At 33.9% G+C, this 21,523-nt stretch overlaps 1 protein-coding gene across 7 annotated transcripts in view; it reads left to right on the top strand.

Annotated features, from left to right (window-relative positions):
• The window catches only part of EPS8 (EGFR pathway substrate 8, signaling adaptor), a 173,467-nt gene that overhangs the window by 106,655 nt on the left and 45,289 nt on the right, over window positions 1-21,523 (top strand). For 6 of the 7 annotated variants that reach the window (XM_073223223.1, XM_037023071.2, XM_037023074.2 and 3 more), the window contains 6 exons: window positions 1,044-1,120; window positions 10,042-10,109; window positions 11,191-11,352; window positions 13,081-13,230; window positions 15,822-15,904; window positions 16,457-16,593. In XM_073223223.1, the coding sequence (XP_073079324.1) occupies window positions 1,044-1,120; window positions 10,042-10,109; window positions 11,191-11,352; window positions 13,081-13,230; window positions 15,822-15,904; window positions 16,457-16,593 (677 nt within the window). Of the gene's footprint in view, window positions 1-1,043; window positions 1,121-8,615; window positions 8,667-10,041; window positions 10,110-11,190; window positions 11,353-13,080; window positions 13,231-15,821; window positions 15,905-16,456; window positions 16,594-21,523 lie in introns of all 7 variants that reach the window. The other variant, XM_073223224.1, reaches the window with a different exon arrangement.

Here is a 21,523-nt window from a genome sequence, read left to right on the forward strand (position 1 = left end):
GTAAGGAACTCTTGTTTCTATCCCTTCCTTCTACACTTTCTATTCTGGCTCTATGTATGGCCTTTATGTCCTACCATAAGTTTTGTAGCATTTTCTATCTGGATTGCCTTGCTGTTCTTGGAGTATCTTGTTTAAAATTTTTTTGATCATGTCACTTACCTGTATAAAAATATTTACTTTATCTATAGGATAAATATTTATTCCTAAGCCCCCTATTTGCCTTCTGTACTTCTTGAGCCATTCCTCTCTTCTAGGTGTGACTAATAGGCGCATTTTCCCCTACTTAAAACACCCGTATTTAAAAGATTAGAGCTCTTTTCTCTTCTTTCAGATTCTGCTTAAATGCCAGCTTGGCAGCAAAGTCTTGGGCATCCTGATAAAAATTTACTCCTTTTTTTTTTCTTTCATGTTATGCCTATTAGTTTTAAACATTGTATTGTAACTGTGTTACTTGCTTTATTAACAGTAGCCTGTCTCCACCCCCATACACCTTACTCTTCTAGGTTTTAGGGCTTCATAAATGACAAAATTGAAAACTTGAAATAATATGTTTACCTCATATAACATGTTAACAGCTGGCTAGAAATAGGGTAAAATTAATGATAACTTTATTTAATGGTCCAATATAATGATTAAGTGTTATTTTGAACTATTTATGAAAATAGTATCTATTATATTATGGCTTGAATCTGAAAGCTTTGTACATGGATTTCTGCTAACAATTCAATTCAGTGTGGCACACTTAAACTTTTCCAAGATAGTTTCAGCCTTTTTGAATGTCCTTGGCTATGGTTCTGACGTGGCATTGAGAGGAAGCTGTGATTTGCACCAATCTCGATCCACGTTAGAGTAGTGTAGTGTATATTCTATTTCTTGATGAGAGTAGGATCTGGCTCATTTTGACAAACCCAGTAAGTGTTAACTCAATATGTTTTTTAAAAACACGTGGTGATTGTGGTACATTGGAATTTTTATTTATAGTTTCAAATTTTTATTGCATACTTTGGACTTTAACCCAGCACAATGGCTATTTTTTATTACAGTGGCTATGGATCATCACCCACCTTTTCTCAGATGGACAGAGAACACAGTTCAAAAACAAGTGCAAAGGCCCTTTACGGTATGTTTTTTTGTTCGATGGGGTATAATTCTATTTCTAACCACTTTTTCCAAATTATGTTTTCATCGTTAGAACCCATACATTGTTTATATTCTTACGGGTGAAGTAGTGATAGAGTGATAGATATGTAAGCATTATTTTAAAAAGAGATTTTACAAAAGTTACCAAAACTGTGTCCTCTACTTACTGTCCTGCAAATTAGAAGTATGGCTGAAATGCATTACAGTACTTTCTAAGAAGTCTTTTACACAGCGTCAATGCCTTAGGTGGATTTTCTCATCTAATTACACAAATAATTACTTCTAACATATCACAAAATGTTTGTTGATCTGATCCAGTTGATAGTGGGCTGACAGTTGATTGGACTTCATCCTTATAGCTTTCACATTTTTTGGGTAGTGTTATAATATGACTAACAGCCCTTATGTTATTTCTTTCACACTGCAAAATAAGCAGTTTTTCTCCCTGAGTGTTCTCTAACTTCCATTTCCCCTCTAGATCATCTAATGTATAGATAAGATTTCTCGTTAGACTTCAAATATAAAATAGAAGTCATTATTAAAAAGAAGTTGAGGACTCCAAAAATATACCACGTATGTTATTAAGGTGTTTGTTTTTACACAGTCTGTATGCCTTTTACTATTATATGATAATAAAGAATCAGAATAGTATTGTGGTTAGGAGCAAAGACTCAGGAACCAGACTTCTGGGTCCAAATCCATTTCTACCATGTATTAGCAGGGTGTTCTTGAGTAGATTACCTGTCTGTACCTCACTGTGTGTATCTGTATAATCAAGATACTCAGGGTTGATACGAGAAGTAAAGAAGTTAGTATATGTAAAGTGCTTATAACAGTGCCTGGCAATCAGAAAGCACTGTATATATTTCCTATTGTTGACATGATAGTTATTATCATCTACTACAGGAACCAACAGCATTTTCCAAATTTGAAATTCTTTTTTTTTTATATTATCTAGGCCTATAAAGTCTTGGCTGTGATAAGAATGAACAATTTGAAGATTTTCTGATTCTTTTTTCTGCCTATATATTCAGTGACCAGGCTTTAGGACTCAAATTGTACATTCATAAAGTAGATTTTATGCCATACATGGATGTATTTCATGGCCTTGTCAATCTGATTAATGTTGGTTTCAATTTTCTTCAGTACTATATTGTGATATCCTTACCAAGTCCTAGTAGTTGTGGATTGTAGATCAAGAGACTATACTGAACAAGTACTTATTCTGTGATTAATATGTTCTCAGAATAGGGCCAATAACATACAGTCCTTGACCTCAGGGGACTTGCAATCTAGAGAATAACTTGAAGAAACTGAAAAAGGGGATTTTTTTCCAAAATAATCAATTCCTTCCATTTTTCATTTCTGTACAGGTACTTATTGTTTTTGTGCTCTAGGCCATGAACTTCATAATCTCTCTTTCTGTGTCCTTTCATTAATTTCAAAGATGAGATGGTCATTACTTACACACTGCTTTGGAGAGGTAGACTAGTAAATACACTGTTATAAAAAAGAGCTAAGTAAGTTTGAATGGTAATGGGTATGATGTGCAGTGGGGATGGTCTGCTCTTCTATGCGGGTGAAGCAGGTAGTCAGGAGGGATTTCTTAGAGGAGTTGAGCCTTGAGCTGGACTGTGAAATGTAACTAGTGTTCTCCAGGGCTGGCAAGTGCTTTAAACACCCTTTTTAAACTAGACTATGGTCTGTGAAGGTGGGCCATATTTACTTTAAATGTTAACTTCAAGATCCCCTAAATTTAGCACAGTGGCTATGTATAATTTGCACCCAGTAAATACAGAATGAGTATAATGAATTAATGAACTGCAAACAGTTCAGTGCTAACTGGAAGGCACATGGTGGTACATTGTGATATAAGATTGGGAAAATAAACATGGACCACATTAGGAAGAACCCTACTAAGGAATTTGGATATTGGGAATAAATGGGCACTGAAATATTTTAATCAGGAGAGTATCTTGGATCATTCTAGTAACAATAGTGAGGATGGATTTAATGAATATGGATGGAAATAGGTAAGTCAGAGATATAAAAATTACAGGTAAATCAGACATTAAGTAATAGCTTTAAGACTTTTGTTAAAGAGAAAATAATTAATCATCTCACAAACATCATAGATCTGAAAGTCCATTTCAAGGAGCTAAGAAAAGAAATAAGGGATAACAAAGCAGGACTCACCTGCAGATTTTAAATGTTTGTTTTGTGTTAGGAGCAACTTAATAAAATCATAGAACCAAGGATTGAAAATCTTTAGCTTTTAAGCAATAAATTTTTATCTCCCCCTTTTTATATGTAAAGCATGCTGAAGCTCCCTTTTAAGGTGAAGTGATTTGTCAAAATCACATAACTTTAAAAACCTTGTTTGTGAGAAAATATGACAATTTTATGTGGCGTGATGAAAATGAACAGTATATAGGTAAAATAGAGGATGTAAAGAGAGGCACAGAAAGGCAAATCCAAGGGGCATATTTAAGGGGGAAAGAAGACTTAGCAAATGTGCTGGCTCAGAAATAAGAGGGTTTTAAATTCCTGGAAGTTGTAGATACTGTTTCATTACTCTTTGCATTTAATGTACCCTTCCTTCCCAGCACACACCATTACACAACACACACACACACACAGACACACACACAATGCCTTCTCTCTGAGATACTCTCAGGAAATGCCTGTGGAATGAATGGGTAGATAGGTGAATGACAGGAGAGAAGTATATTCAGGATTTGAACAAACCTTTGCAGTATACAAATCCTAGTTGAATTTCAAACTGTATTTAGTTAGCATTGGGAGGGTTTAACTTCCCAGACTGCATAGTTTTAACTTTTTTTTTTGTACCTAATTAGTATAGATTTGTAATGTAGTTTATTGTGTCACAGTATACGCATTTTCTTTAAAATTCTTTCACAGTGGCCAAACCAGTTGAACAAATCTTTCAAGATTAATTTGCCTTAATGGGTGGTACATGAACTTCTTTGGGTGTGAGGATACTATTTAGTGCACTGGACCATGAGTTTTCAATAATGGCCACTGTTTTTTATATACTAATCTCAAGCTAGTTTCATGCAGCTTGCCTTTTTCATAAGAACACTTTTCAGGTCTGACATGTGCCACCCAGATTGTTTTAATTGTGTGTTCAGAGAGAGGCAGAGGCCAAGTGATCTGCTGCTGAATCATGGGCACTTCCACCAAAGGGCCGGCATTTTGAGCCAGTGATTTAACCTGTCGTCCCCAGCTTCCTCATCTATTAAATAGAAATGATAATAAAATTGCAGTGTTTATATGAGAAAATAGTAGTAATGAGCCCATCGTGGCAGTGTGGAGGGGTATAGGAGAGTCAGTTTCTACTGGGTCCTCAGATTAATTTAGGCCCTTTAAGTGAATATTCTGATGTTACCTCCAAATGACGTTACATATCTAATTACTGTGCTACATCGACAAGGCCAAGTGGTAATCGTCATCATATATTTTTAAGCTTATGTTCTAGATATCACTAGAATTTAAAACGAATCCTGTAAATGTGGGCTGCACATTACAACAAATTGGCTTCTTTTGGATATGTATTAATATAATTTATTCAAGGAAAATAGTTAAAATATGCTGCAGTTTTAATAACCCTATGTTATCACTTACTCATTATCATGTAAGAAATTTCAAAGCTAGCATGTGAGAGGCTCTGCATCACTAACATCCCTGATAACATAAATAAGTAGGCAATAAATATTAATTTCTTTCTCTTCCACTATGACAGCAACATTTCATTTGGCTGCTGTTATCAGAAAGGTGAAAATTTTATATATATGTTTTTTGGCTAGACTACTTGTCAAAGTCTTTCAAGCATGAAAATATAAAATAATTTTTAAGAGAAATACTTGTAAAATATATTAAACATCCCCTCTCATCAGGGAGAGGCCCCTATAATCTCTTGTCCATTGCTCAGAGGACCAGTCAGTACACAGTAGCTTGTGTACTGTGATGTGCTCAGAGGCTGGTTCCTTACCTCTACACCACATCACTATTAATCTTTTCCCTTGTGAAATTTGAGGCTTCTTTGCCCATTTGCCTGGGTCCCAAGTCTATCACTTTTCCTTTTATTAACATGCCTGCTTCTTGCATTACTTCTGATGTGTGTGGGCTCATAAACTAAATAGAATGAATCTTGTTAGTAAATAGGTCCTGAGTGAGGAGTTGAGAATCCTTCCCATTAGAACCTGTGTATTGAAATGTGCCTATTTTAATGTGTAAACATTGTGACATGTCTGCCCCTCAGAGGATTTATTTTGTTTAAGTAGGGGTTCTTCACTTGTTCTGAGTGGTGGAACTACCTAGATAGGTAGTTATATTGCTGAATTTGGAATATGACCATTTACCAGGAATAATCAGCTGTTCAAAGTTATTCTATTTTTCAGAAACACTCAAGTTTCACAGAATCAACAGTTAGGGATAATCTGTTGTTATTACCAACATGTATACAAACTTTGAGATTTGTATTGTTGGGAAGCCACATAGTAATGGATAGATATGATAGAGAAGCACTCTCTCAAGTTTGAACTTCTTTGTTATGTTAGCCAGCAAGAAAATATATTTGTGTTTTTATAGCTTTTCTTTTTTCTTCTCAGAGAGGTATTGAATATAAACAATCTATAAAACTGTACAATTTCTATATAATTAACTTATCTATAAACTTTCCTGTCTTTTTACACTGTGCTTGACTCAGCTTTCTCACAGCAGTATTCCTGAATATACCACTTTTCTTCCCCCCCCACCCACTTTTCTTAATAGATAATTACCCCACGTATTTTTTCCTTTTTGTGCTTACCATCTATTTCTGTCCCTTTTATCTCCTAATCTTGGTTTGGAGCTGCCCCCTGTTTAATTGTCTTAATTAAAACTTAAGCAATCTCTTACTCATTCAAATAGCACTCAAAAGTTAAAATCCATTTCTTTTTTCATCATCCTCATATTTACAATGTATGTTTTACTTGGAGAACATATTCAAATTTTTTTTTAGAACAAAATGGTTTTTTTTTGAAATTCTAAAGAAGTAAATGGCCCATGACTATATATTCTCAGGAAGCTAGGCAGCATTAGGGTCAAAATTCATCTTCACAGAGGTTTCCAGCACAGGCCACTCAGAATGACAGACGGGCAAGTTTCCCACCTTATCTGAAAACTGTAAAGCTTCTTTTCTCTTCGTGGGATAAGCTGTCTTAATGGTTTGTTGAACAGGCTAGTAAAATTAGTTCCTAAATAGTGTAGTTTTGTAAAAATGACTTTGTTTTTGAAAAACAGTATCTTGGTTCAGATAACTGATTTGTCAAACTGATGGCAGTTGCCTAGATAATCAGAGCTTATGATTATGACTTAATGCGAGTCACTGATACCCCTTAAGCATCTCTCTTCTGTGGAAATTATACACCAAAATAGTGGGAAAGGAACTCTACTGTGGTTGAAAGTTTCTTATGTGTAAAGTGGTAGGAGCTATAGCTCATTATGTTTTTTAGAGAGAGAAATACGCAGCAGCTGCTTTTATGTTACATTTTTTTCTTTTTAATCATCAAATTCTTACATTTTCAGCTGCACTTGAATTTCAGAGGAGGAGAAAATAAAATTTTCTGAATATTAGCTCTTAGAAATCTTGTACAGTTCTGCATACACAGCAATACAAAGGGAACTCAGTTTAAATACTGAGACCTGCATATTGTAACAGTTGTCCTTGTACTAACTGAAGAGTTAAACCTGCCATTTTTTTTTTATTAAGACTTGCGGTTTCAGGCTCACAGCAAAATTGAAGGAACATGCAGAGATTGCCTATAAACCTTCCTGCATATTCATAGCTCCCCCACTATCCACTTCTCCCACCACAAGGGTACATTTGTTATACTTGATGGGTCCACATTGATACATCATAATTACCCAAATGGATTGAAACTTAAATTTAGTTCCTAATCTGGAAGTTGACTCTCAGTTGTTACAGCAGCATACCAACAAAGATAAGTAAAGAATTTTCACCATCATTTACTGACTTCACCTAATTTCATCTCTTCGGGTTTGTATATTTTGGTCTGTGGGATAAAATCTATTAGAAAAAATAGTAAAACAAAACCAGTGGTGCTACAATCAAGTAATGTTTATTCCTACCTCTAATTTCAGATATAGAGAGACAGGGAACAGAGACTAAGGCTTATTTTTATATTAGGAGCTAAGCAGTTTATAATCTGAGAAACCCAAAACTCTACTGCCAGACTTATTTTTATTATTGACCATGATTTACATTGTTAATTTGGAAAGAAAAATTTTCAACCTAAGGAGATTCCATATAGTAGATAAGATGGCATTTTCACAGACCTTGGAACAGTGGTTTTTCAACCTTGGCTGCACACCGAGGCTGCCTGGGAAGCTCCTAAAAATCCCTGTGCCCACACTGCACCCGAGGCCAATTACATTAGCATCTCTAAGGAATGGGACCCATGGCAGTATTTTTTAAAGTTCGTTCTAATGTGCAGCCAAAGTTAAGAATCATTGTTAAGATAGTGTCAGTAGAGGCTTTTTATTGAACATCATTGAGACTTTATTTAGACTTTTCACAATTTTAAGGATTTTGGTGAGATTTTCAGTTTAGGAGCATAATTACTACTTATAGCTATACTTCAGAGTACACATAATTTTTATAAAAATGTACTTAAATGTACATTAAAAAATTTCATTTTGGGAAACCTTTTAAAATTTCCTACTAAAATGTTAATATTAACCTTTATTTATTCATTGACTTAAATCACAGAATTACTGGTTCATCTGTAAATCTGTTTCATGACATTTATACACTTTTAGGATTTTTAAAAGGAAATTTCTATACTATCAGTATTTTTCAATTTCTATAAAGTATATTTCTGTGGGATTGAGAAGCTATGTGTTAGGAAATTAGGGGAACAACTTCTTACTATTTCATAATGGGAATCTTTAATTATGAAACATACAGTTGCCCTTCAGTTGTGTTTGTCAGTCGCTTATCTGAAAGACTCAGTCAGGCGGTTGAGCATCCTGGGGTCGCCCTGTCGTAACTGAATCACCATGGCAGCCACTGCCTGTTCTTTTGTAATTCTCATGTCCGACCACAGGAGAAAGGATTGCCTTCATGTTCCGAGTCTGCCAGAGAGTTGTGGTTAGAATATGATAAACCAAGGATTCTAAAATAGTCATCATTTCTAAAAGTGCTTTTGTGAGATATGTCCCTAGTTATATTGTATTTCAGAAGTTGTAATGGTCTTTTCCAGGGATTTTTATCCATTTGTTAATATCTCACATTGATTAACTCTCAGCTAATAATCAGAAACAACATGATTCTTTGCTTTTTAAAATATGTAGAATACACTCATGTACATGAAAGTTTATATTTTGTCATAGTGGAATAGAAAACTTAAGATGAAACGAGACCTTTCTTTTTGACCACGTTATTTTGGTAGGAACAGATGGATCATACTTCTTCAGGACATCATCCAAACAAAAAAAAAAAGGTAGCAGATATTGAAGTTTGCAGTGTATCTGTTTTTATTAAGTAATGTCAGTGCTGCAAAAGCAAAAATAGAATATATTGCAATAATATCAGAGTTGATGTAAATCAGGCATACAGATATTTTCATCTAAGTTGTAAGGTATATGTAAATGAAAATTATTGTCATATATTATACATTCTGGAAGAAAATTTATCAAAATTTAAAAACTGTATTAACATTCTGACTCTGTATATCAGTATATGGGCTTTATATTTTTATACTTGGTTTGATTTCATGTTCAGCAGAACTTTTCAACTTTTGCTGTTGTAGGAAGATCTAAAAGTTTCTATGTTAACTGAAAGGAACATGTTTATACTTGAAAAAAAAATTGGGTATCAGAAAAGTAAGGGGTGTGTGTGTGTGTGTGCATATTAGTATGCAGGGGTCTTGAGTATTGATATTGTTTAACTCTTTTATTTTACAATAAGGGTGCTGAGGCCTAAATTTAGTGTTCTACTTAGTGACAGAGCCAAAGCCAGAATAAAAAATCTCCTGATTCCCATGTAGAATTCTGGTTCATCATAGCATTCTGCTTCAGAACAAAATAGGACAACTCTGAATTTACAAATAAGTGAGTTACTTGATTAGAAAGTAACAAGTGGAAGTATTGCCTCCACATATTTTTATATTTTATTTTGGTTTTGCAGCATTTTACAAAAGTGTTTTTTTTTTTTTTTTAAACAGTTTGGTACAGTAACTTTCTACCTAACTTTCTTCTTTTTTCCTAACAGCTTATATCTACAATTCTGAGTATCATATTTGTGTGTTCTGTAGATGTATGAAACCTGTTGGTTTATTGGGAATCAGTATGATTGCATTGTGTTTTGAATCTCCTCTAACACTCTCTATAGTTTGAGTGTTGTGAAAGGAGATGATCCTTGTGGTGTCTATTATTTTAATAATGTAGTCTAACTCATATAATACAGTATTTATAACAGTATTTCAAATTCTAGTTTGTTTTCTAGTTTGTTTTCAGTACATCAAAAGGTGAAATTTATAAACCAGTTTTTATCATTTTGCCAAACATTAAGTCCCTGATTAATAAAACCCTAGGCTAAATAATATTTTTTCCTACAACATTAACAATCTTGTTAACTTTGGGATTCTTAAAATTCATATCACGAAAAATTGTTCTTGGATATCATTTAAGCTTTCTGATGGCTTTTTCATTTAATGTGAATAATGAGTGTTTTCAGATAACACGACACAATGGTGACTTGTCAACTACTGTATTTATATGTGAGCTAGACTAGTTCTAGAGATGGCCACAAGATACTGATACATGAACTTCAGCTTATTTGTGGGTAAATAATGGCTTTTTAAACTTATCTTCCAGAACAAAGGAAGAATTATGCACGGGATAGTGTCAGCAGTGTGTCGGATATATCTCAATACCATGTTGAAGTAAGATGCTTTGATGTTTGGTAAAATTTAGAATGAACCTTAAGGGATATAAACATTGGTGGTAAAATCAGAATTATGTTTTATTTCATTCCTATGTTGTATTGTCTGTTGTACTGATCTCTTTCTTCTAGTTTTTTGTGAAACTGAGATATTAAATATGAAAGTATCTTGTTAGTCTGGGGTCTATTCTCATAGAGAGTAAATTAAAATAACTACTCATTTAATTGTTAGCCTATTTCTGTTAAAAACAGGACAACAGCTTCTATTTAGTATTATAGAATCTTCTCAAAATTAATAACAGTTTCAAAGAATCCTCTTTGCAATAATTTGCTTAGAATCACAGCAAAACGTGGACAGTTTCAGTGGGGTGGTCTAGTTTTACTTTTAATTTTACCTAACATCATTACCAGTTCTATTGAAACAATGGTTTCGTTATTTAGCTTTTCCTCTATTGTTATCTTTTAAGATCTATTTGCTCTTAATTAGAATCTGTTTAGGTGACCTTTGCTTATAATAAAAAATATTTAAATAGGAAGTAATTTTTAAACTGCTCTTATTTTTAGTTTTCTACCTGTCTCAAGCCTGCTCAGTTAAAGTTTGATTTCAGTAAGGTTGGTTTCAGTGGGGTGAAAACATCGGACGATTGCTACAGACTGGAATTGCTGTTGTTATTCTCAGTTATCAATGTCTGTAGTTTTCAAGCTGCCTTGTAGATTGTCTGCTACTGTTCAGCATTTAAATTTTCAAAAATGGAAAAATGGAGGGTGTGGTGGGCTGATTTTAAGAGAATGTTATTTAAGCTAGAATTTATTTTCATGTCCTGTTTTTCTAGTTCAACAAGGCACAGTATTACACAGTTGTAGGCCTTTTATGACTCAAGGCATCCTTTCCTCTATCCAACAAAAACCTGCCAGACTTTATCATCTCAGTGAGATGGCCATGAAGTTCTAGAGTACTTGGTGTCTGTGCCTCCCTCTCTGCCTGCTGATTTCAGTTAGGGTCACATTGCTTTTCTTTTGGAAAATGTGTGTGAAGAGACTGTGTGTGTTATAAATACTTTTCTTTTTCTGCCAAACATAAGCACTTGACTACCTTTGTTCTGGACCGGAAAGATGCTATGATTACTGTTGATGATGGAATAAGGAAACTGAAATTACTAGATGCCAAGGGCAAAGTATGGACTCAAGATATGATTCTTCAAGTGGATGACAGAGCAGTAAGCCTGATTGATTTAGAGTCAAAGGCAAGTTTTGTGAAATGTGTACTATTTTATTTTCAAGAAAGTTCCACAGATGTGTATGTTTACAGTCAAGTGAGATTGGATGGAAATGGGTGAAAGTTTGACAAACTATTTTTGTCCATGATATTAAAGAAAATACATAACACTGTATATACATAATGCATGCAAAGTCAGTTTTTTAAACTAGAGATAGAGGGATACTTTTTTTTTAGCCACATAGGATGGAAAAAAAGAAAAAATGCATAGTACTAAAATGAGGTCCAAATGGGCCATTATTCTTTATGACATATACTTATTACATTCTAGGCCAAGACATATCCCAGTAAATGAGTGAATTGGGAAGAGGGGTTTGTGTATGTGTGTTTGCTAACCTGTCACCAGCCCTATAGCAGGCTCCTTTCTTTCACACAGCCACTGGCAGATAAGATGCTTAGAGCTGTTGAAAGAAGACTTTTCTGAGCCCCATCATCTCATAGGCTAAGTTACTAAGATAAAGAAAACAACTGTTGTAATCATATTAGAGTATTCTGATGTAGGAGTCAGGGTATTATTTTCTCTTTCATCTCATCCATTGTATACTGTGGAAAAAGCAACCCACTACTGCTCTGATCCTCATGGTTTCAAGTAATTATAGAAAAGAGATATGATCTTTTTATTTCTTAATTCAGAAAGAATAATTATTATCTCTCTGGTATGGCTTAGGAATTACATTTCCTGTTCATGGAACCAGCATTTCCTTTTTGCCTTTGCTGGATCCCAGGGAATCAGGACTAAGAATAAATTTATGATGTGATATATATGTGTATGTGCTGTCTGAAATAAAGGTTTTTATGATCTAGTTTTCAGGAGTATTCCATTTTGTTCACTTTTTTAAAAGTCATGATTACTCCCATTGATGGCACTCACTATTTGTGTAAAGCCACTGGTGTAAGGAGAAGCACCTTCAGTATATCTCACTAAATGTAGAATTCTAATTGTGAATAGAAAGATCATTTATTTAAGAAGTAATTACTTAATCTGTCAATATTTTATTTATATAACTCTTTATAGGTTAGAGAGTATCCACTTTTATACTACCAAATATCTTAATCATTTTGAGGAATGTATTTTTTTAGTGAGATTCTTTTGACCCAGCTGCTTGATATTTTTGGCTGGAGTGAGTGTGTGTGTGTGTCTGTGTACACAGGGAATTTTTTTGTCGGAGAGGTTCATTGCAATAAAAAATGGACAAATAATGTATTATTCTTAGCTTAAAATTTGTGATCATTGAAGGCAGAAACTAAGAGTATGACTTCAATGTTCAATTTTTAAAAATTCTGGCACTATATAGCCAGAGGGAAAAGAATACCAGATAAGATGGTAATTTTTGAATGAGGCCTCAGTTTATTCCTTTTGCTCTTTGAGGCATCATCTTTACTCCATAATCTGAGCAAACCAGTAGTGCCAAGTTCAGTATTTGAGATGCTAAATTCTTATGAAGAACATGACTACATTTCTCTGCTAAACATGTCCATTTTTGTTGCTTTTTTCTCCTATCCACTGTCCCAGCCTTGTTTTTCTGCTGCCTCCTTGGACCTACTCATCCTCCTTTTCTACAGTGTGTACTCATATTCACTGTTGGTATGATTTGCACCCTTTACAATGTGTTTATACAATGCCCACGGCTCTTTGTGGAATAGATTTTATATACAATAGCAAATAAGGCAAGTTTTATTTTTACTTTGTCTATAGAATGAACTGGAGAATTTTCCTCTAAGCACAATCCAACACTGCCAAGCTGTGATGCACTCCTGTAGCTATGATTCAGTTCTTGCCTTGGTGTGCAAAGAGCCAACTCAGAACAAGCCAGATCTTCACCTTTTCCAATGTGATGAAATTAAGGTAAAAGAATGATGGATTTTCTTTCTCTTCAAGCAGATGTCTGACAGTTTGGATTATCTACCGTAATCATATAACTAGTAGAGTTTTAGTTCCTTAGGATTTTGTAATGAAAACAAATACTTTAATATCTTCCTGAGGGGTCCCAGACCAAGTAAGTAAAAAGGAAATAGAATGGCTGAAAGAAAATCATATGCATTCTTTTTATTTTTTAAAAATGTATAGATAATATATTAAGTTCTTCATTGAGTTGCTTGGACTTATAATTAAAAATTGATTCTTCAAAAATCATGCTTCTAACACAACAAATAATTGTGCCATCCTGTTTTATTCTGTACCAATCACAAAGCATAGACTATTGCAATGAAGCACTTAGACATTTTCCATTATACAGATTTAAATAAGACTTGAATCATTGCCCAGGATTGTAATCCCCAAGTGATAATGTGAGAATAGTTGAGCATAGTTACCAGTAATAACATGCTATATTTTGAAGATTTATATTTCAAAGTACACTATAATTTTCAAATGATTATAATTTATGATGCATTATTGGACATTAGAAGTTATCTTGAATCTTTCATATCTTTATTTTGTGAGTTTATTTCTCCAGGAGAGAAATCACTTGGGGTTGAGTTGATTGGTACTTTGCCAAAGCAGTGATTTATCACTCTGATTGTATATTATGAAATATACATGTAATTTTTATCTTATAGAGAAATACTAAGAAATTAACATGAAGTGGTACTTGATCTTTTCTGAATTTCTTTGATATTAAATATGATAAATTAAAATTGACTGTAAACAGCATATTTTATAATTTTATTTCAACTTGTGTTATAGATGACTTTCTAAAAATTTTTGAAAGAACTGTAACATTTAGGTCATTTGTATATGTGATGTTTATCAGATTTTTACATAATACCTTTTGACAGTCATAAAGGTTATTACTTTTGCAAGGTTAGATTTGATAAATCAATTAGTGTTAAAGTGAATGTTTTGCTCTGCAAATATAGTGGAATTTAACTCAAATATTTTGAAAACAGAGGATGAAGCTGAAAGACATTTTAAACCTGGTGCCTGCTTCAGTGCTCTAAAAGCCCCTCTGGAACCTAACAATTATTGTGCGGAGTTTCTGGATTTCAGTTTTGAGAACCAAGGGCTTGTTTTACTTGATAGAGGAGCATGATATTGATGGGACTGAAATGGATTTACTGAATATACTGTTTTGTCCTATGAACTCAAGTACCACTATCCAGCTCTATGCACTTACTCATTGGTGCCATTATTCCGCCTATGAGACCTTTCTTTCTTTGCCCCATTGAAAATATAAACACAATGAAATATGAAATGGTTTCTTTCTTATATTGCATGTTGCAGTACCACTTTCAGACTTCAAAGTTTTCTCTATTATGGGACTTCACACAATTCTCCTGGTACCTCTGTAGTAAAATATTTCATAGAAATATGGTAAACCCCCTGTTGGAAACCCAGCATTTCAGTTTTAATATCCTACGTAACAGACAGCTGTTGGCGTGATGTTTGTGAGGTCTTCCTGAAACTAGGATATTTTTATGGAAGTAACAGAGGACTGGGAAGCATTAGAATGCTCATTAAGTAGGAGCATGATGTGGCCATGCTATCATATGAATATTGCTCATTTTCATTAATTATAAAACAAGGAGAACAGATAAGATCGTCTTCAAATGTTCTCTCAGTTCTAAAATTTTATGATTATCTGTGCTTAGGGTAAAAAAACAGTACTATCTATCTATCTATCTATCTATCTATATATTTATTTAAGCAAGACACATATAATTACAGAGAATGAGCTGGAACAAAAATAGGATGAATCTAATAGGCAGTGATAATCACTGGCCATAAATAAACTTCATAACTGAACAAAAGAAACTTATTAGCTGCTAATCTCACATTTTTTTTCACGAAGAAAATCAAATCAATTATTCTTGCTGAAAAGGAATAAGAAAAGTTAATCACTTGGAGAAAGTTAATTTTTACCTGAAATAAATTTGTCCAAGAGTAGAGCGCCTAGTGTTGAGGTTCATCCCTGATGAGAGTGCATTTGCCCTAAGCTGAGCGCAGCTCTCCAGGGACTGGGCGCCTGTTTCAGCAGGTTAAGGATGCTCCATGGTCCTGAGGAGGAGAAAACTCTTCCGCATGCTTGTGCTTCTTCAGTTCCTTCATGTCTTCTGAGGCAGCGATGTTTACCCACATTTTCAGCATATACTTACACTTTCAGCATATGCAAATCCGTTTGCCCTTTTCCTGTATGCAAGGATAGCTTTTTAAAAATGAATCTGGATTAACAAATCTTTAAAAATTCCTTCAGGCTTTAAATTCTGTCATTATAAAGTTCATCAAAAAACTGTCATTCGTATTTTGAAAGCAGATTTACCCAAAAAAACCCCAAAAAACCACTTTTGCATCAAGACACTTATTTTTCTTATTTGTTTGTTTTATCGAAGTGACGCTCATCGATTTAGACAGGAAACATAAGCCCTTCTTTTGTTTTAACCTGCATATCAAGCCAAGAAAAATCGATAACCTCCCAAGTAACTTGTCTTTCATTGCAGGCAAACCTAATTAGTGAAGATATTGAAAGTGCAATCAGCGACAGTAAAGGAGGGAAGCAGAAGAGGCGTCCTGAGGCCTTGAGGTAAAAGCATTGGAAGAAATTAAGGGGAAGAATTGATTCGTTTTTAAGTCTTTTTTCCGCTAAAGATTTAGAAAAATTATTTTCAATGAAGGTATATTTTACACATTGGTACTTATAATCTCAACTCATTTGTTCTCCAAGTTGACTGTCAGCCTACATGAGCACCTTTTCTCACGGCTTCTGGTCTTTCTCCGACTCGGCCTCTCCCATTTGTGTTTTAGAGATTCATGAAAAATGAGTGGCCTTTTAAGGGAAGGTAGCCTAAGGGAATACAGATAGAATCAGCAATGTAGTTAGACACAGCCTTTCCAAATTACAGGAGATACAGGAAAAAATAGACCTAGTTTACAGTTGAATTTAGATTTTTCTATATTTTTATATTTCATAAACACTTCTAAATATATGTGATGTGGCATGCTTAGGAAATCGGTGTTGTTTTACCCCTTGACATAGTTCTACTTAAGGTTGAAGAATTCATACCATAAATTGAGGGGGTTGATGTGCCATGGAAATAGAGATGGTAACAGTTAAGTTTGTTTTCATGTTTTTTAGGATGATGGCCAGAGCAGACCCTGGTATACCACCTCCGCCAAGAGCTCCTGCCCCTGTGCCCCCCGGGACTGTTACCCAAGTGGATGTTCGGAGTCGGGTGGCAGCCTGGTCTGCATGGGCAGCTGACCAAGGCGACCGTGAGTGTTTCTAGGAATTGATGCTTATTGAACTTTGGATTGTGATACAGTTCTTGCCTTTAAATTCCAATGCTGATTTCTAAGAGAAACTTGAGGTTAGTTTAAAAAACATTAAAACTTAGATAATGGAAAGTTAAGCCTTGTACTCCGTAAGATTGTTGTATGTGATAGTTCATACCAGTCATTTGATAAATATGGTGGTAGGATTAGAGTCTTTTTTTAGAAAAATGCAGTCAAAGATAGAAGTTTGATTTGGCTAACAATAGAAAGGGTAGTAATAGAATATATTTGAAACTAAGACTGGTAGTTTTTGTTTTTTTTTTCCTTAAGATGATACTTCAAATTCTTCCTGCTATTATTATCTGACCACTGTCCTCTTTTGGACAGATTATTTGGGGTTTCATGAAAAGGGTGCCAGGACCATGGAAGGTTGGTAAGAAACAGGTTAAAGGGCATTCTTCGTCTGGTTAAACTTGTCCAGATGGGCCCTTTGTATGTACTGTCATTTTACCTTGACATTCTTTTTTAAAAACAAGTAATCATAGCATAGAACTTAATCTAACTTTTTGTATGTCAGAATGCTTTACCAAACATAAAATGCCTTAAAACATGTTTGGTTCGATCTCTTCACTTTAAGGGTCAATAAAGTGATCCAGTGAGTTTGAATTTGGTAAAGACTAGAACCTCATTGTTTTGCCTCCTGGTTCAATGAGACTTCTTAAGTCATGTATTCTTTATCTATTAAAGATTATTCACACAGGATATCTAGCAGTGTGATTAAGAAATAGAACATATTGCCAAATTGGACTGTACTTTTGAGTGTGGGGAGTCAATAGTTGGGCTCTGGATTATATCTAGGATCTACCTGTGTGACCCTGAACAGTTATCTCTGTGCTTCACTCTCATTTGCAGATGGGAATAATAAATCAAGGGCTGTAAATAGTGTCCGTCATTGTACCTGGAATAGTATAGTAAGCATGATTTGTAGCAGTTCTCATTTTTTGCCAAACCTAGTTCATTTTATTTTCTGAATTGCTTACCATGTTATTTAGATTTCTTGTATTATTACCTTCAGAGGTTTATATGTAACCCCAGCTATCAAACAGATGAAAGAAAGAAATCTTTGAAAGTTCCAGGTTTCAAAAATAAAGTAACAAAATTATTGTTTATTTTAACTTTATGACAATTTCTGTTTTTAGGGATTATATAAATTCTCTTGATCAATTTTTTATTGGAATATAGTTAATATACAATCTTATATTGGTTTCAGATGTACAACATAATGACTTGATAATTATATACACTATTAAATGTTTACCATGGTATGTGTAGGTACCCCCCTCTTAACATACCCAGGTTTTATAGTATTATTGGTTATATCTCTATGTTGTACTTCCATTCCTGTGACTAATTTATTTTATAATTTGAAGTTTGTACTTCATTATCCCCTTTGCCTATTTCACCCATCTACTTATTTATGAGTCTGTTTCTTTTTTTAAATATTTTTTTAGATTCCAAATATTAGTGAAATCTAACACTTTGTCTTTATCTGACTCATTTCACTTAACATGATACTCTCTATGTAGATTCATCCATGTTGTTAGAAATGACAAGGGTTTCCTTTTGTATGGCTGAGTAATATTCCATTATATATATATATCATATATATATATATATATATGGCATCTTCTATATCCATTAATATGTCAGTGAGCATTAGGGTTGCTTTCATATGTTGGTTGTTGTAAATAATGCCACAGTGAACATAGGGGTGCATATATTTTTTCTAATTAGTGATTTTGTTTTCTTTGTGTAAATTCCAAGAAGTGGAATTGCTGGGTTTTCTCACAACTTGTTATTTCTTGTCTTTTGGATAATGGCCTTTCTGACTGGTGTTAGCTAATAACCTCACTGTGGTTTTGATTTGCATTTCCCTGATGATTAATGATACTGAGAATCTTTTCATGTGTCTTTTGGCCACTTGTGTGTCTTTGGAAAAATGTCTATTCAGGTCCTCTGCCTGTTGTTTTAACTGGGTTTTTTGTTTCGTTGGTGTTGAATTTGTGAGTTCTTTATGTATTTCAGATATTAGCCCCTTACTGGATATATCATTTGCAAATATATTCTCCCATACAGTAGGTTGACATTTTGTTTTGGTGTTTCCTTCCTTTGCTGTGCAGTAGCTTTTTAGTTTGATGTAGTCCCACTTGTACATTTTTGCTTTTGTTTCCCTTGCTAAGGAGATGTATCCAGAAAAAAATTACTCGTACTGATGTTCTCAAGATTCTTGTCTATGTTTTCTTCTAAGATTCTTGTCTAGGTTTTCTTCTAAGAGTTTCATGTCTTCTAAGAGTTTATGGTTTCATGTCTTGCATTTAGGTCTTCAATCTGTTTCAAGTTTACTTTTGTGTATGGTATGAGACAGAGATCTAGTTTCTTTCTCTTGTATATAGCTGTCCAGTTTTCCCAACACTACTTATTGAAGAGACTTGCCTCCTTTGTCATATATTAATTGACCATATATGCATGTGTTTATTTCTAGGCTCCCTATTCTGTTCCATTGATCTATGTATCCATTCTTATGCCAGTACCATGCAATGTTATTCACTGTAGCTTTATAATACAGCTTGAAATCAGGGAGCATGATACCCCCAGTTTTTTTGTTCTTTCCCAAGATTGCTTTGGCTGTCTAGGATCTTTTGTGGTTCCATATACATTTTAAGATTTTTTGCTCTAGTTCATTGAAAAATGCCATTGGTATTTTGATGGGGATTACATTGAATCTGTAAATTTCCTTGGGCATTTACATAATATGACCATTTGATAATATTAATTCTTCTGATTCATGAATGTGGGTTAGCTTTCCACTTATCTGGGACTTCTTCAGTTTCTTTCATCAGTGTCTTACAGTTTTAATAGTACAGGTCTTTCACCTCTTTGTTGAGGTTTATTGCTAGGTATTTTATTCTTTTTGATGCAATTGTAAATGGAATTGTTTTCTTGATTTCTTTTTTCTGCTAGTTTGTTATTACTATATAGAAATGCAACAAATTTCTGTATATTGGTTTTATATCCTGCAACTCCATTAAATTCATTTATTAGTTCTAATAGTGTTTTGGTGGAGTCTTTAGGGTTTTCTATATATATTACCATGTCATCTGTAAATAGTGACAATTTTACTTCTTCCTTACCAATTTGAATATTTTTTATTTCTTTTTCTTCTTTGATTGCCATGACTAGAATTTCCAGTACCATGTTGAATAAAAGTGGTGAGAGTGGGTATTCTTGTCTTGGGCCTAATCTTAAAGGAAAAACTCTTAGCTTTTCACCATTGAGTATGATGTTAGCTGTGGGTTTGTCATATATGGCCTTTATATGTTGAGGTATGTACCCTCTCTGCCTATTTTGTTGTGTGTTTGTATCATGAATGGATGTTGAATATTATCAAATGCCTTTTCAGCATCTTTGATATGACCATATGTTTTTTTTAGGTTTCCTTTTGTAAATGTGGTATATCACATTGATTGATTTGCAGAGATTTTACCATCCTTGCATCTCTGGACTAAATCCCATTTGGTTGTGATAAATGATTTTTTTAATGTATTTTTTAACTTGTTTGCTAATATTTTGTTGAGGAATTTTACATCTGTATTCGTCAGAGATATGGTCTGTAGTTTTCTTTCTCTATTTTTTTTTTGTAGTGTTCTTGTTTGGTTTTGGCATTAGAGTGATGCTGGCCTTATAGAATGAGTTTGGAAGTATTCCCTCCTCTTCTACTTTTTTGGAATAAGATGGTTGTTCTTTAAATATTTGTTAGAATTCATACCATGAAGCCATCTGTGCCTGGACTTTTGTTCATTAGTTTTTTTTATTACCAGTACAATTTTGTTATTCATAATCAGTCTTTTCAGATTTTCTGTTTCTTCCTGGGTCAGTCTTGGAAGCTTGTATGTTTCTAAGAGTTTGTCCATTTCTTCCAGGTTGTCCAGTTTATTGGCATATAATTTTTCATACAGTACTCTTATAGTTCTTTAAATTTCTGTGGTGTCATTTATAACTTCTTTTTCATTTCTGATTTTGTTTATGTACTCTCTTTTTTTCTTGGTAAGTCTGGCTAAGGGTATGTCTATTTTCTTCATGAAGAACTAACTCTTGGTTTCACTGTTTTATTTTCTATTGTTTTCTTAGTCTCTATTTTATTTATTTCTGCTCTTATCTTTATTATGTCCCTCCTTCTACTAACTTTGGGCTTTGTTTTTCTTTTTCTAGTTCCTTTAGTTGTAAGATTAGGTTGCTTATTTGAGATTATTCTTGTTTCTTGAGGTATTGCTGTAAACTTCCTCTTAGGACTGCTTGTGCTGCATCCCACACATGTTGAATTGTTGTGTTTCTGTTTTCATTTGTCTCCTAGTGTTGCTTGGTTTCCTCTTTGATCTAGCCCTTAATCTATTGATTATTTAGATGTACGTTGTTTAGCCTCCACATGTTTTTGTTTTTTCCAGGTTTTTTCTTATAATTTCTAGTTTCATACCACTGTAGTCTGAGAATACACTTGATATGATTTCAGTCTTCTTAAATTTGATGAGACTTGTTTTGTGTCCTAATATGTATTCTGTTTTGGAGAATATTCTGTGTGGACTTGAGGTAAATATGTGTTCTTTTGCCTTTGCATAGAGTGTTCTATTTATATGTTAAGCCTACCATTGTCTAATGTGTTACTCAGTGCCTCTATTTCCTTATTTAATTTCTGTCTGGATGATCTAACCATTGACTGTGCGGGGTGTTCCTCTACTATTATTGTGTTGCTGCCATATTTTCCTTTTAGGTATGTTAGCTTTTGGTTTATGTATTTAGGTGCTCCTATGGGTACAAGGATGTTTATAATTATTATATTCTCTAGTTGGACTGATCTCTTTATTATGTCATGTAC

The sequence above is a fragment of the Manis javanica genome, chromosome 15, assembly GCF_040802235.1.
Source record: "Manis javanica isolate MJ-LG chromosome 15, MJ_LKY, whole genome shotgun sequence".
NCBI classification, from domain to species: Eukaryota; Metazoa; Chordata; class Mammalia; order Pholidota; family Manidae; genus Manis; species Manis javanica.